Source organism: Phasianus colchicus, chromosome 2, assembly GCF_987193195.1.
Source record: "Phasianus colchicus chromosome 2, bPhaCol1.hap1.1, whole genome shotgun sequence".
Lineage (NCBI taxonomy): Eukaryota > Metazoa > Chordata > Aves > Galliformes > Phasianidae > Phasianus > Phasianus colchicus.
This window is the reverse complement of record NC_143437.1, coordinates 31766765-31780638: the sequence shown is the minus strand read 5'-3', so window position 1 is coordinate 31780638 and position 13874 is coordinate 31766765. Positions and strand designations below refer to the sequence as shown.

The 13874-nt window shown below is 38.4% G+C and overlaps 1 protein-coding gene across 6 annotated transcripts in view; it reads right to left on the bottom strand.

Annotated features, from left to right (window-relative positions):
* The window catches only part of RMDN2 (regulator of microtubule dynamics 2), a 155358-nt gene that overhangs the window by 16524 nt on the left and 124960 nt on the right, over positions 1-13874 (bottom strand). For 4 of the 6 annotated variants that reach the window (XM_090135275.1, XM_031593276.2, XM_090135279.1 and 1 more), the window contains 3 exons: positions 9373-9448; positions 7683-7760; positions 821-919 (listed from right to left, as the gene is read on the bottom strand). In XM_090135275.1, coding sequence (XP_089991401.1) covers positions 821-919; positions 7683-7760; positions 9373-9448 — 253 coding nt within the window. Of the gene's footprint in view, positions 1-820; positions 920-5235; positions 5352-5726; positions 6764-7682; positions 7761-9372; positions 9449-13874 lie in introns of those variants that run through there. The other 2 variants (XM_090135278.1, XM_090135277.1) reach the window with 2 other exon arrangements.

Here is a 13874-nt window from a genome sequence, read left to right as displayed (position 1 = left end):
CAATGTATTGTATTCTCCAAAATTCAGAAAGTATTCAACCTTTAAACAGACTAAGAACACAGAAAATAAGTAGTTTTGATAGTGAGAAAAATATGCTTATCCAATTCCTTTGGGAAACTATCTGAAAGGAATTGTAACACTGGAAGTTTATGCTTTGAATTCAGCCAGGTGAAAAACTTGTATTTTTCAGTGCTAGAAGTTGAAATTATTTCTATAAAAGACACTGAAAGATAGCTTTTTTTTTTTTTTTTTTTTTTTGCATGCTGTGTTCTCTAATAACTGCACACTCAAGTAGAACATCCAGGAACAAGGACTTATGTGACAGAGCCTTCTTTACTACTGCATTGTAAAGGTCTTTCCTAAGCATCAATTTCACCTCCAGAAAAAAGAAAGGCTTCTATTGAAATGTGAAGAGCTTCAGATAAGAAAAATGGAAGTGTCACAATGTCAAAGTTTTCGATGCCTACGTTAACCTTCTAGCAGAAGTGGTCAAATAACCATCATAATTATATATACATAACTACTACATATAATACATAACTAATCTGTATTAATTTCACTTTAAATTCATTAACTATTGACATGGCAAGTTAGCGAAGATTTCTGCAGAATAAACGAAGAAAAGAAAGGTGCAATTCATTCATCTCCAAACTATTTTTGAAATAGAGATGAACAAACCATTTTATTGTAGAGCTTTGTGGTATTTAGGAGATCCCTGGATTTACAGCTACAGACTCTTCCTACAAAACCTCTTCAGCAGACCTCTTGATTACAGATAACTGCTGGTAAACAGTGAAGGAAAACCTTGGGTAGGACCTACCTTAAGAAAATTCTGCAATGCTTCATCTACTGTTGAAGTTGGTGGAGTCCCAAAGAGAGCAGTAGCTACTTTCTTTTCAAGCCAAGACAATTGAGCTACCTATAATAAAAATATATATTCATAAAAATCAAATGTCTTTAGGATTGCTTCTCTGTTTTGGAGAAAATATTTCACTGTACTGCTGTACTACTTATGAAACTTATTTTGAAAAAACAAAACAAAACAAGACAAAAAAAAACCCACAAAGGAATGTTTTGTGCTGTCAGTTTTCCAACTCAAAGAACAATCTTTTCAATATTACTTTCCACTAAGTAGGAAAAGTACGCATTAAAAAAAATACACTACAAAACATTGGCATTACTGATATGAGAGTCTTCCAGTATATGAAGTTTAACATACAGATTGTTATCGTAAGACCTTGTCATTTTTCTAAGGCTAAAAGGCTTCAAGCCTGTTAAGTTTTTAAGTTAAATTTTTAAGTTTAAGTTTTTAATGATAGACAGATTAATACTGTAGTGCACATGCAGACTGCTTTTCAACGTCATGAAAAGAAAGCTGCTGCTACAGTCAAACTGTCACTGCTTTTGGCCCCTGTAAAACAAATCCATTTACTACACTGAAGCTGGTCACAATCACTGTTAAGAAAGTGGTTTCATTTTCTCTCTTCAGATCTGAAAAATAACACTTGTCAAAGACCTCTTTCAAGAAAGACAGGCAGCAATGAAAAAGGCTTTAGAGAACTGTCATATTGACACACAATGTACATGACTTCTTCCCTTAGGAATACTGACACCTGACAGAAACTGCTCTGGTTACTGCCATAACGTACTTGCCTCCACCACCTAAGCCAGAGAAACACAATTCACATCGCTAATGAAGGACAGAGTTAGGAAGAAGTTTAATGTAAGACTGGATCCCATTCAAGCAGAGAAGTCAAGCCACCCCATTTGGTCACATCTATACCTGTAAAATGAAGTCAGAACTTCATTCTTCATTCCCATCAATACTTGAAACAAAGAATTGATTGCTCCAGTCACTAAGTACAGTTGAGTTAAAAATAACAAAACCAACAAGGTTCTGCGTTTTCCTAACAACTCCTAACCTGATCTTGCAGAAGCGATACAGAAAAGGGTTACATGCAGTCAAAGAAAGAGAGTTTCCCATTGGAGAACCAGGAGGTGAAACACAAGTCACCCATGGACATCTCTGTTTCAGATACAGATGCAATTCACATCTTCACAAGAGTTGAGCTCAAATCTGTCCTACTGCTGTAAAAATTGTTTTGGATAGCTTCAGATTATCCCCACCTCATTTCCTGCTTCCCAATCTCTTCAGGGCTGTTGCTGCTTTCCCTTGCCCCCTTCCTGATGCATTCAGTAATTATCCAGTACAACAGTTAATCATGACAAAATATAAGAATCCATTAAAGCAATCAACCAGAACACTACTCTTCTGAATGGCATCAAGCTCTGTGTATTTCTTGTTGCAAACTGCCTAAAAGTACCATTTCAAAAAAAATACAAACACAGACCAGCATGCAATAGGAAAATGCATTAGACTGTACCTTATTGTCTAGCCTCATTTATTCAAGCTCCACAACAACATTACTTGAAGACAGAGGCATCCCAAACAAGTCTTTGTGGTTGTTTGACAAGGTTCAACACCTTATTTGTTAAATGCCATCAGTAAGTCTCATATAGACTCACTAAAATATTTCAGAGAGAAGCAATAATAAGAAATTAAAGCTTTTCTCATTCTCCCTCTTTCATCTCTCACTCTTGAAGCATCTTCTAAGAGAATAAAAAAGCTCTTTGGCAAACTCAGAGCTCTCATTCACTGAAACAACATGATGTCTCCCCACCTATACTGCATTGCTTTTACATTGTTACAAACTGCAGCATGTTGGTTAAAAGTTCACATTGTAGATATGTATATAATTCCTTCCCACATTATACTTTCCTAATTGCACTCTAGTTTCTAAGTCATATTCTGTGAGAAGCAGTAATATAATTTTTGCAAATGTATTGTTTTCTTCTGCTGCAGCATTCTTTGTTCTCTTGGAAGTGGAAGGAATTTTTATTTGTCTAGGTTCTTCTTATCAAGGAGTGAGCTAACAGAAGGCTGATAAGTGGAAAACAACTAATGGAATGATGCTTATACTGTTCTCTGCAAGACTACCCAACACCCTGGAGGTATTGGAGGTATACATACAACACACAGACACAACTACCACTCAAGTGTCTCCTGTTATGCAATAGCCAGGGAACAAAATTGTTGTTTTTCCATGTGGAGCTATAATTGCATATTGAAAACACAAGTCCTTCCTGGCAGTTGTTTTATTTTCTTAAAAGATTTCATCAGAACCAATCTATTGAGGTTTTAGTCATTATTTTGTCTGGCCTGGGTGCTGCTTTGCACTATTCAAACTTTTTAAAAAATATATACTTGGCCATTTTTATATAATAAATTCCACCAACCTAAAGCAATCTTGAAAAGCACAATGCACATATGCACAACACTGATTTATATTCTATGCACACTGAATTCAAAGTTTTCCTTTGCAACTATTACACAGCCTGACAGTTTCGTAATGTTTGAAGTAACCTGATTTGTAAGCTGCAGGCTTGATAAACTCATTATAGCTAGCTACAGCCATCTATAAATGAAGTATCTAGTTTACACTTGTTGTCCATGCTCCTCACACAGTCAATAGAGTCAGCAGCATCTCTATTAGGCATTTGCTGTTATATCAACTACAGTAGTTCAGGATGAACACTCCTGTCCTTCCCTTCATTCTTTTCTTCAGCTACAGAAGGAGCACAGACAATCATGACTTGTGGATGGTTAAAGATAGGCGGATGAATCCCATCACAACACCTTAACCACACCCCACCTGGGTCAGTCAGTACCCCCAAATGACTGAGATGGGTAAAGGGCTGATTTATGCCAGACACAGAATTGTGTAATTGATTAATAACTATGGACAGGAAATACTACTCTTTCCCTAGACAAACAAAAACACAGTTTCTTATTTGAAATAATTTTATTAAAGTAAATCTTTATGCCACGTTCAGTGAGATGGAATTATTCTTAGTACATCGACTAACTTTATTAAGTATTCTCTGTGTGTAAACAAGCACAGGCAACAGATACCCTGGTGGAGCAAGCCCTTGTGTAGTGAAAATTTAACTTCTACAGTTAAGCGCGTATAGTGCAGTGCATATCTCAAGGTCCACAGAAAATGAAGTACAAAGAGACTGTAAGGAGTGAGATCATAACTGTCACAGAACTGGTAATGGACAAAAGAAAGTAATAAGAAAAACAGCTACTGCATCAAGTAATTACTACTATAACAACAATAAAACAAATTAAAGAAGGAAATGCCTTACAGATGATTTCCAAAGCATAAGAGAGCCCTGATGTAAGCCCCTCCCAACAGCCTGAAAAGTCACAAAAGCACCACAAGAATGCTGGGTTTCCAAAGAATATCTCAGTTTGATGTACCGGGTCACTCTGAAGAGGAATACTGCTCCCCAGCTGCCATACATGAGGAGAGCTAGTCCTGCTCATTCATAAAGAGAAAAAAAAAAAGAGAGAGGAGACTTGAGGGACCAGCAGCACTCCCTGAACTTCCCCAGGCTAGGAGGAGTGTGAGCCACCACAACAGCCTGGTCATTGGCAAGGAGGAAAGGCCATTCTCGTGTTCCAAAGCTTACAGAGATGACTGTTTTGGAAGACCTCTTCTATAGACGTGTCAAAAGAACAAACTCTCATCAGCTTTTCCTACCTGAATCTCTACTAGTAGCAAGAGAGGGAAGTGAGTCACCCATGGAATTAAACTGCAGCTGATTGTAAAGCTGCTCTTTCCTATCAGACCTCTCATTCCACTGAAGATTAAGGCAGTAAATGTGGTTCTCCCCTAAATACTGTGTAAAGGAATTCCTTAACATGTCTTTCTCCTCCGTAGCATAGCATCAGCACAACTCACATGGGAACTAAAGCACTTACTAATTGAAGTTTTTTTCTTTTTTTTTGGTTTTGCCTCCTCCTTGGTTTTGAGAAGCAAACCCTGTCCGTTCACATCTCTTAACAAACTCCAGAATGTTGGCACCAATAAAACTAATTTGTTTGGATTGAAAATTCAGCCAGGACTGACCCACGACCTTAAAGAGTTTCCTCCTCCAATGTTAAATGGTAACAGCTCTCTGATGACAAATCACACAGTTGTCTTCCACAAAGGAAAACAATACTGTTGATCCAGCTTCAATAAAATATCAATAGCATTTACTAAAACATCCCCATACAATGCCTTTTTTTTTTTTTTTTTTGTAATGAAGTTATATTAATGTGAAATTGTATTAAATAATTGTATAATGTTTTTATTTCTGGAAGAAATTAAATAACTAAACAGCAGTTTTAAAATACTGGCTTCCAACACAAATATTCTCCTCCTTGCCAGCTGAGGATCCGCCACAGTCTGTGCAGGCATCTAGCCATTTATCCAACTTGAATTCCCTGGGTTTTCACTTTCCTGTAAGAAGAGCACACTCACAGAGCACAAATGAACTTGATCAATTTGTTCCCCAGCATAACCCAAACAGATGATGCTGGGATACACCACATGATTCCAATGCACTGCATCTAACCTACAAAAACAAACTTCCAAGAAATCTAATTTTTAACACCTCACTAGCATTTACCAGAGGCTCCAATCCAGTTTCACAAGCATATGCTAATCATCCTGAGTCTGTTCTGTAAGGGCAAGTAGCCATAAATCTTAACTAAATATGGACTCGGTTTTAAAATCTGCTCTAAATGTTAACATAAATTAAAATGAAACATTGAATGATTAAGGATCATCAGATAATCACTTGCAAAACTCTAAAGAAATAAAATAATTCCTATACTCTATGTACCACAGATCAATTAACTTCCAATAAATGCTTCTTGCTGACCTGAAGAGCAAAGGTAATATTCACTCTCTTAATAAAAAGAAAGCTACAACTTAGAGGGCTCTAAACACTATATTTACTTTAAATAACATTCATCTACACAAGCAGATATTGAAAAGATCTGAACAGCATTGTTGTGCTCTTTGTAACTGCTGTAGTTTCCATGGAAACAAACAAGAGGCATTACTTTCGGAACGACCTACATAATAAGGATTTCAGCAAATTCTAGTTGGGATGATCTAGGATTAAGATCCTTAATAGACCCATGTGTCAAAACCCAAACTATGGTCTCATCCTGCTACCGAAAGCATGCAAATCACAGAAAGGGTTTAAGAGGTGGATGCCCCAGAATTTATCACAAAATGTTACTCAGTCCTACACTCACATTTATCTGAACTATGCAAATCTATCCCTTAGTCCATTAGGTCAGTATTTTGTCACGGCCAGCAAGAAAGTCACAGAAGAATTAAAAAAGAAAATATACATATATCAATCCTAAGTATTACAGTGGCTACATCAGTTTAGGTGGATAGTTTCACTTATTAGAATGCAGGTCAGGTCACACCCTAAGGCAATGTTCATCAGTGGCTTTATTGTTCCTGAAGGGAGCAATGCATAGATGATACAAGTGTGGAACATTAATTTGTAATGATACAGTGTAACAAACCACATGCATCAGCCAGTAAGTGGTAAATGCCACTAACGTGAAATGATTAAAAAACGCAGCACAATATAAACAAAATGAGGTACATTTAGATTACGTGTAAAGCTTCCAAAAGCAATAGCTCAAGTGAGAAATAAGCCATGAGAAACATCTGGAAGTGTTTGACATAAATGGGAGCTACAGTCAGTTGTTGGCCATAATATAAAAATGCTTAAGGAATCACTGACAAGAGAGATACTCTTTAAAGGCAGGAGGGCAGAAAGCATGCTATTGGGGCAGTCTTTAGCAACTCACTTTTGCATTGCCAATGCTGACATTCAAGAATAGCTGTGATGAAAAGCAAAATGATAAGCTTTTTAAAAAAATTTGGTGTCATTCTTTATTTGAATCAAGAGAGAAAAAAATCCAGATGCTAAAAGCTTTTTGAAAGTTATGTATATGATCTGAAAGAACTACTGAAAGATTACCTTGCATTAAGCTTTGCTGTAGATAAAGTCAGAGGCTGCAGTTCACAGCAACTCCCTCCTTCCAGTTTGTAGGTACTACATAGTAACTAGCACTGAAAGTAGCTGAGGAAAAGGCAGGGCTGGAATTCACTTTGCACCAGCCACTGCTGCTCTGAGAAGTCTCCCAACGGTTTTTTACAGCCCACACTTTGCAAGAACATTTCCTTCTGACAAAAGATCTAGGCTGTGGTTGGACTTGATGATCTTTAAGGTGATGATCCAACCTGAGCAATACTATGATTTTAATATTCCTCACAGCACAGAACATGAGCTATAAAACAGGTGGCTTTAAGAATAAAGCAACTCTATATAATAAACACAAGCATTTGCTAAAAAATATATATATAAATAAAAATATATATATAAATAATCAACAACTAAACTGGTAAACCAGTGAATTTTTTTTTCGTATGAGTACTTAAAACTATATAATCAACAGTATTTAAAAGCTCTTGTACTGGCATAACAAGAACTGTATTTTTGCAAAACATTTTGGTGAATTACAGATTTTATATCTGAATCTTTATTGCGATATTCTCCGGCAACATTCCATGCCATTTCGATAGCCCAGGAACATCACATGTGGAAGTTAATTCAGGAAACGTACATGTCCTGCTTCATTTAGTTCAAAATATCTACTTCAAGAAACATCTACTTTGTTTTAAGTCCCACTGTTTCACTTCAAATGCATTTTAATTTTTCAATACAGTAAGTGTTAGATAAAAAAAAAAACAACTTACTGAATAGCACCATCTTCCATTTAGGTAATATAAAAGAGGATCTTGAGGCTTAAGTTCAATTGCTTTATCCAAATGCTCCTATTAAAAAGAAAACAAACAGTGTCACTTCAGATGTCACATTCTAAGAAGTTTGCTGCAAATCACACAAAAAAAAATCAGAAATTCTTTCCTGTTGTAATTATTTTCTAATGTTCTAAAAGTATTTTAATTATTGAACCCTTTTCCTACAAAGGAAAACCACAATCAATGCTACGTAACAACTCTGCACACAATACAACAAGACCATGAATAAGCAGCTCAAAATCTCAAAGGGCTCAAGAACTTTTGTCTTAAAAAGGCAACAACCTCCATCATATTTTTAAATATAGTTAGCATTAAACAGACTCACATCAAATCAGTGGGAAAGCAACCACTCTCTTTGACAGCTCAGACATGTCAGTGCCCATCATTGAAGTCTCTATTACCCTGGAATATAACTGCCCCAATGAAAAGACAAAACTAAGTGTTATTGTATCGTAAAATTCAGGAACAAAATGGTTGTGTTGCAGTGAAACAATAGAAGCTGGAAAGTTTCTAATCTGGTGATTCCTCCAAAACCACTATCATTATAGATTACAAATTCATTGAAGAAAGCTCTCATTGCTCAACTTGAATTAAAAAATATATATAAAATACATTATTTCACCCCTAAGCTGTTTGCCTCTCAAAATAAATACATACAGGCTTTATTTTTTTACTACCAGATACACTGTTCTTCTAACTAAACCAGTGACTAGGATTTCTATAAAGATATGTGAGTCTATTATTCTATCACTTTGTCCACAAAGTAATTGGGGAGGAGCTATGTTTTTATGCTATTATTTTCATCAAAGCCCTAACTTTTCCAAATGATTCACATGGATTTCAGAAACTACCCCTGAAGAGGAAGATCTCGCTGAAAGGGCTACCAGTGCTGTGTGCTCCTTTAAAACTCCATCCTTAAACAAAACCACTGCACTCCTCTGTTACTTGTCACCTTCCCCTTTTGACCCAGCTTGTTGCAACACCTGGGGCTTGGCTCACTTGGCTCAACTCAGATGGATTCAGCAGTCATTCATAAGAAAGCCCTGCAACACTCTCTGCCATGTGCAGGATGTGACAGGGACCTGTCCCAGCTATTCCCTGGGAAGGGGGGGATAAGTCTGCTGCCTCCCACGGGTACCCACAATGGGGGCACTGGCTTGGAGTGCAGTGGGCACTTAGAGGAGCAGCAGTGCTGAGGATGAGGGGGGAGGGAGCACATGTAACAAAACTGCTGACTCTGGAATACAGTTATCTTTGAGAGGACAGTGTTAAAGCAAACATCACTCATTAAAAATAGCGTGACTGCAGGACTGTGTTTGTTCATCACCTTTCTTATTTTTTTTATTATCTGAACAAAGTTGTTACTCCTTTTTTCTCTCCTTTTTGACTACAAAATGAAACAGGAATCTTGATGCTGCTCCCAGAACCCTTATCTCAATTTTTATTTTTTGAAAGCATATAATCTATTTGCATACACAAAAATAGCTTCACTTGAACATCAGCACCAAAGTAAACTGTGAGGCTGAAGTACTACATTCAAAAAAATCTCTCTTTGACACTATGCAGGGAAATAATCTGAAGAAATATCTTTAAAAAAAAAAAAAAAAAAAAGCCTACAGAAACATACCTTAAAGAGATAACCATTCCTGATTTTGTTTTGTACACTGTCAAACTGAGACATATAGCCACACATAATTGCAAACCTGAGAGGGGAAAAGAAAAACACACACACATACTTTTGGTGATTTAAATAAACCTTTGATCAAATTACAAAATATTTCAATACCTAATTCACAGATTAAAAACTGGTTTTCTTCTATTTTGACAGCTGGAGGAAAGTTTGGCATGAGCTGTACAGATTCAGGAGCAGACAACAAAACTGTACAAAACAAAGTAATAATGGAAGAAGTTTAAATGACACCGTCAATGAAGTGAAAAAGCAGGGAATTTTTTCCTCCAAAGTTTCTACCAGTCAGCTCATAGCTCAGTGCTTCCCAACCGGCCCCAACACTACCAGCAGCTCAGCCCAACCCGCTGCACTCTGCACTGTGGTGCTCCTGTGAAGGCAAATCCCCAAGGTGTGCTCACAGGGAGCAGCAAGCCTCAGAAACAGCAGCTGTCTTCCACCTTTTGCAAGCATCTCTGTGCATTTCTGCACCTCCAGCATTCTTTTAACATCTTTACAATTATTTAAAAAGCATATGCGCACATTTTGCTCTTACAAAATCACAGCTGCTATTACAGCTGCCTATTTACTAAGATTTCTTATTTTAAATCTCAGAAATTGGGTACTGTGACCACACATAAAAGAAATGTAAGGTTATTTCTATTAAAAATTTTCTCATTAACTGGGTAAATCTGAAAAGGTTTCAGAGCTCTCTCTCTTTTTAGAGCCTGATTTTCTCAGTGACGCTTATCTGACACTTCACTCAACTTCCATTACTTTGTCCTCACCACTTCAACAGCAACAGAAACAGTTGTTCATAAGGCAGCTCTCCTGGATACATCAGTCCAACCTTCCTTGGACCTATTCTCATTGGTATTAAAACAACTTCACTTTTCTTCATAAAACCAATGGAACCACCTAAGCTGTACTTGAGCATGACAAACTAAACTGATGACTTATCAATTTTTTAAAAAGATTTTTAGTTTTGTATTAAAGATTTTACAAGGTAATATTGAATTGAAGCAAAGAATAATCCTTGAAGTGAGAAATTAAGTTGAAGAACAGAGCAAAAGATGGGAGTTGTGCAAGCAGCTTGTGAAGTCAGTGGTGGTAACGCAACTGCAATCTGTACGGCACACAGTGTTTAAAGGATTATTAAACCTCAGCTTTCTTTAATTTCTTTATATAATGTAATTATTCAAGCTTCAGTGAATCCTCATTAAAATGTCACTGCCAGCATAACTAAATAAATCATCTTATTGCTCAGAGCCATACCTAGTGGTTTTAATTTAGCAATATTCATGCTTCAAGTTATTGCTCTTTTGGTCGGCTGACGTTCCCAGGTACAGCATAGCAGTTAACACAGCACAGGAGTTATTTGTGAGAGCTCCAGGCAGCTGTCAAACCCCTCTGAGAGGACATGAGCTGCCATTGGGTAGCACTGAGCAAAGCCCTGCTCATGGCACCGCTGCCTCTGACAGCAGGAGCTGCACAGGGAGTATTTCGTATGGGAAAGAGTGGGGAGGGTGGGAACAAGCAAGGCGGGGTCAGGAAAGTTCAGGTATTTAGAAAGAGGGGGAAGGTACCGAAACATTTATTAGGCTTAAGTAACTCGGGCAACATTTCCCCTATTCCCTTTACTCATTAAGTGCTAATCAGATAAACTCAGCATACCATAGCTAAACGGATTGCTGCTACAAAAGAAAACAATGAAAAGCGAACAGCTAATCCAGCACCTTGCAGTATTTCCCTGTCTGTGCGTGACAAGAAAGAGGGCCTTAGTTTAAACCAGTTCAAAGAAAAACTTCTACTTACAGCTCAAATCTCCGGGGAGGGAAATCCGAGCAACATTCATAACGAATGAAAAATAAGCTGACCTACCCACTTTAAAAGTGTGAAAATGTGTTTCACACATATATTCATAGCCTTTTTTCCCCTCCTTTTTCTATCTTATACTTCTAAACTGGGATAGACAATAAACTAGTATAAATCAATTATTAAATGTTAAGAGTTGAAACTCAATTGCATTTCAGAGATTCATCTGGGGGAAGGGAGGTTGGTTGGTTGGTTTTTGCCAGGAAAAAAAGTCTTTTGACACCTTAAATAATTTTCTGAGTTTAAGAGAGCAAGCGTAGGGAAAGCAAAATTTTTATCGCACTGATCCAAGCAGCAACGATAGCGTTAAGACACCGATCGGTGAAAACTAGGAACTGACTACATTCGCTTCGGTGCGTTCCTTACCGTTCAGCCCGGGCATTGCCTTTCAGGCCCCCGCCGGGCCGACGTCCCCCGCTGCAGCCGATGGCTGCGGAGCCTTCAGCGCTGGCCCCACCTGGTGGAGAAGCGCGGAACTGCGGCTAACGCCCGGCCCGCGGCTACCGCCAGCTCCGGGCACCTTCGCCACGGCTGCCTTTGAAAAACTTACGGGGAAAAATAATACGAACTTTTTAAAAATCACATAATAACGGGCAAATAACTCATGAAATGAGTAAAATATGTCTTCTTCAAGCCAGAGCTGTTCTGTTTGCTCACAATCACTGGCAATCATATGAACTTGAAGAATAGCAAGGATGGGGCAGCCAGGAATTTATGCACAGACAGGGGATGAGAAGTTGGAGAGCAGCTCTGTAGAAAGGGATCTGGGGGTTCTGATTGATGGCAAGCCGAATCTAAGGCAGCAGTGTGCTCTGCCAGCTCAATGGGCCAACTGTACCCTGGGGTGCAGCAGACCGGCACTGCCACCGAGTGAGAGGGGTTGTCCCACTCTGCTCTGCACTGTGCGACCTCACCTCCGGAACTGGGTGTGGGTTGGGTGTCACGACATAAAAAAGACATAAACATATTCGAGAGTGTCCAAAGGAGGGCTCCATCATAAAGATGATGAAGAGTCTGGAGGGCAAAGTGTGTGAGGAGCAGCGGGGTTTGCTCAGCACAGAGCAGAGGAGCTGAGGGGAGGCCCGACGGCGGCTGCAGCTCCTCACAGGGAGTGGAGGGGCAGCGCTGAGCTCTGCTCTGTGTGACAGCGACAGGGCCTGAGGGAACGGCATGGAGCTGCGTCAGGGGAGGGTTCTTCACCAGAGACTGGTGGGCATGGAAAGGAGGGCAGTGGGCACGGCCAGATCAAGATGAATTTGCATTTTCCTTTCTGTCATTCCGAAATTTCTATACCTATTCAGACAAGATAAAACTGCACAGTGCATACCCGCTGCAAAAGGACCAGCAGGAGGCAGATCCAGCAAGTTTTATCAAGCATGTCTGTTTGCAAGCAACCTGAATTTTAATAAAGACAATACAGAGAACTGATACCAGCAGTTTAGCTCTGGCAACCACAGCTATTCCAAACGAAACAGATATATATAGCAAAGATTAAAGACCTTGAGTCAAATGCCACATTAGGGCATTCAAAATCCTATCTTATTCCTTGGCCATAGTTTTCCTGCCACACTTGCTTCACTTGCTGACATACTCTGACCATCTGTGACCGAGCAAGACCCAAAGGCTCACTTTTTAATCTAACTTCAACATGCTACCACTTCCCATTGAATTGCATGGGGTTTTTTTGCAACTTATATTACTGCTTGTGATTTCCACTTCATTATTCTTCCAGAGATCATAGTTTGACATCACTTTCCTACACTGACACATCATTGTAAAAATGTATCTTCTAAGCTTTTAAGGAAAAAAAAAAAATCAGTTTGCTGCCTCTACCCTAATGGGAGAGGTATACTTACAGAAGTAGAGTTCTGAATGTGAAAGACCATCAACATCCAAAGTAAAATGTGCCAAGGTGCTAAGTGAAGTGTTTAGCTTTTCAGTCGTTGGGTGTTGGGTTTTTTGTGGATTTTTTTGGTTGCACTGTTGGTTGTTGTTGGTTTTTTTTTTTTTCCCTGTTTGTTTTTAACTTGGAATGCATCTAAGCCTTGCAAAAATTGGCAGAAAAATAGTTTTCATATTAAAAATTTACCAGAGCACTGAAGCTGAGCTCCAGGAAAATATCAAATGCTGCATATGCTGGGATAAAGTGGCACTTGAAAGTACATGGGAAACAAATCCATGCTTTGGTAAAAGAAAAACAAAACAAAAACAGTACATGAACATAAGAACACTTAAGAACTCTCATTTCATAAATTACCACAACACATACAACATACTCAAGCAAGGAAAAATGTTGATGCTAAGGGATATTCACAGAAGTTCATCAACAGAACACAGCTATGCCATGCTTTGCATTTCTGAGGCTGCAGAACCCACAACAGAACTGTGTTCCAGAAATTTAACTTTTGCTTTTGTAACTGACATTACTAAACCTTGTAGTTGCAAGTATGATCTTGAAAAAATTAGCAGGGTCTTCAGGAGTCTGGAAATAAAGTGAAGCAATAGCTTTCTGGTGTAGTAATATAACCATCCTTGACAGAAAGGTAATAGGCATTGCTTGGTTGCCAGTATTATTTTCCCTGTGGGGA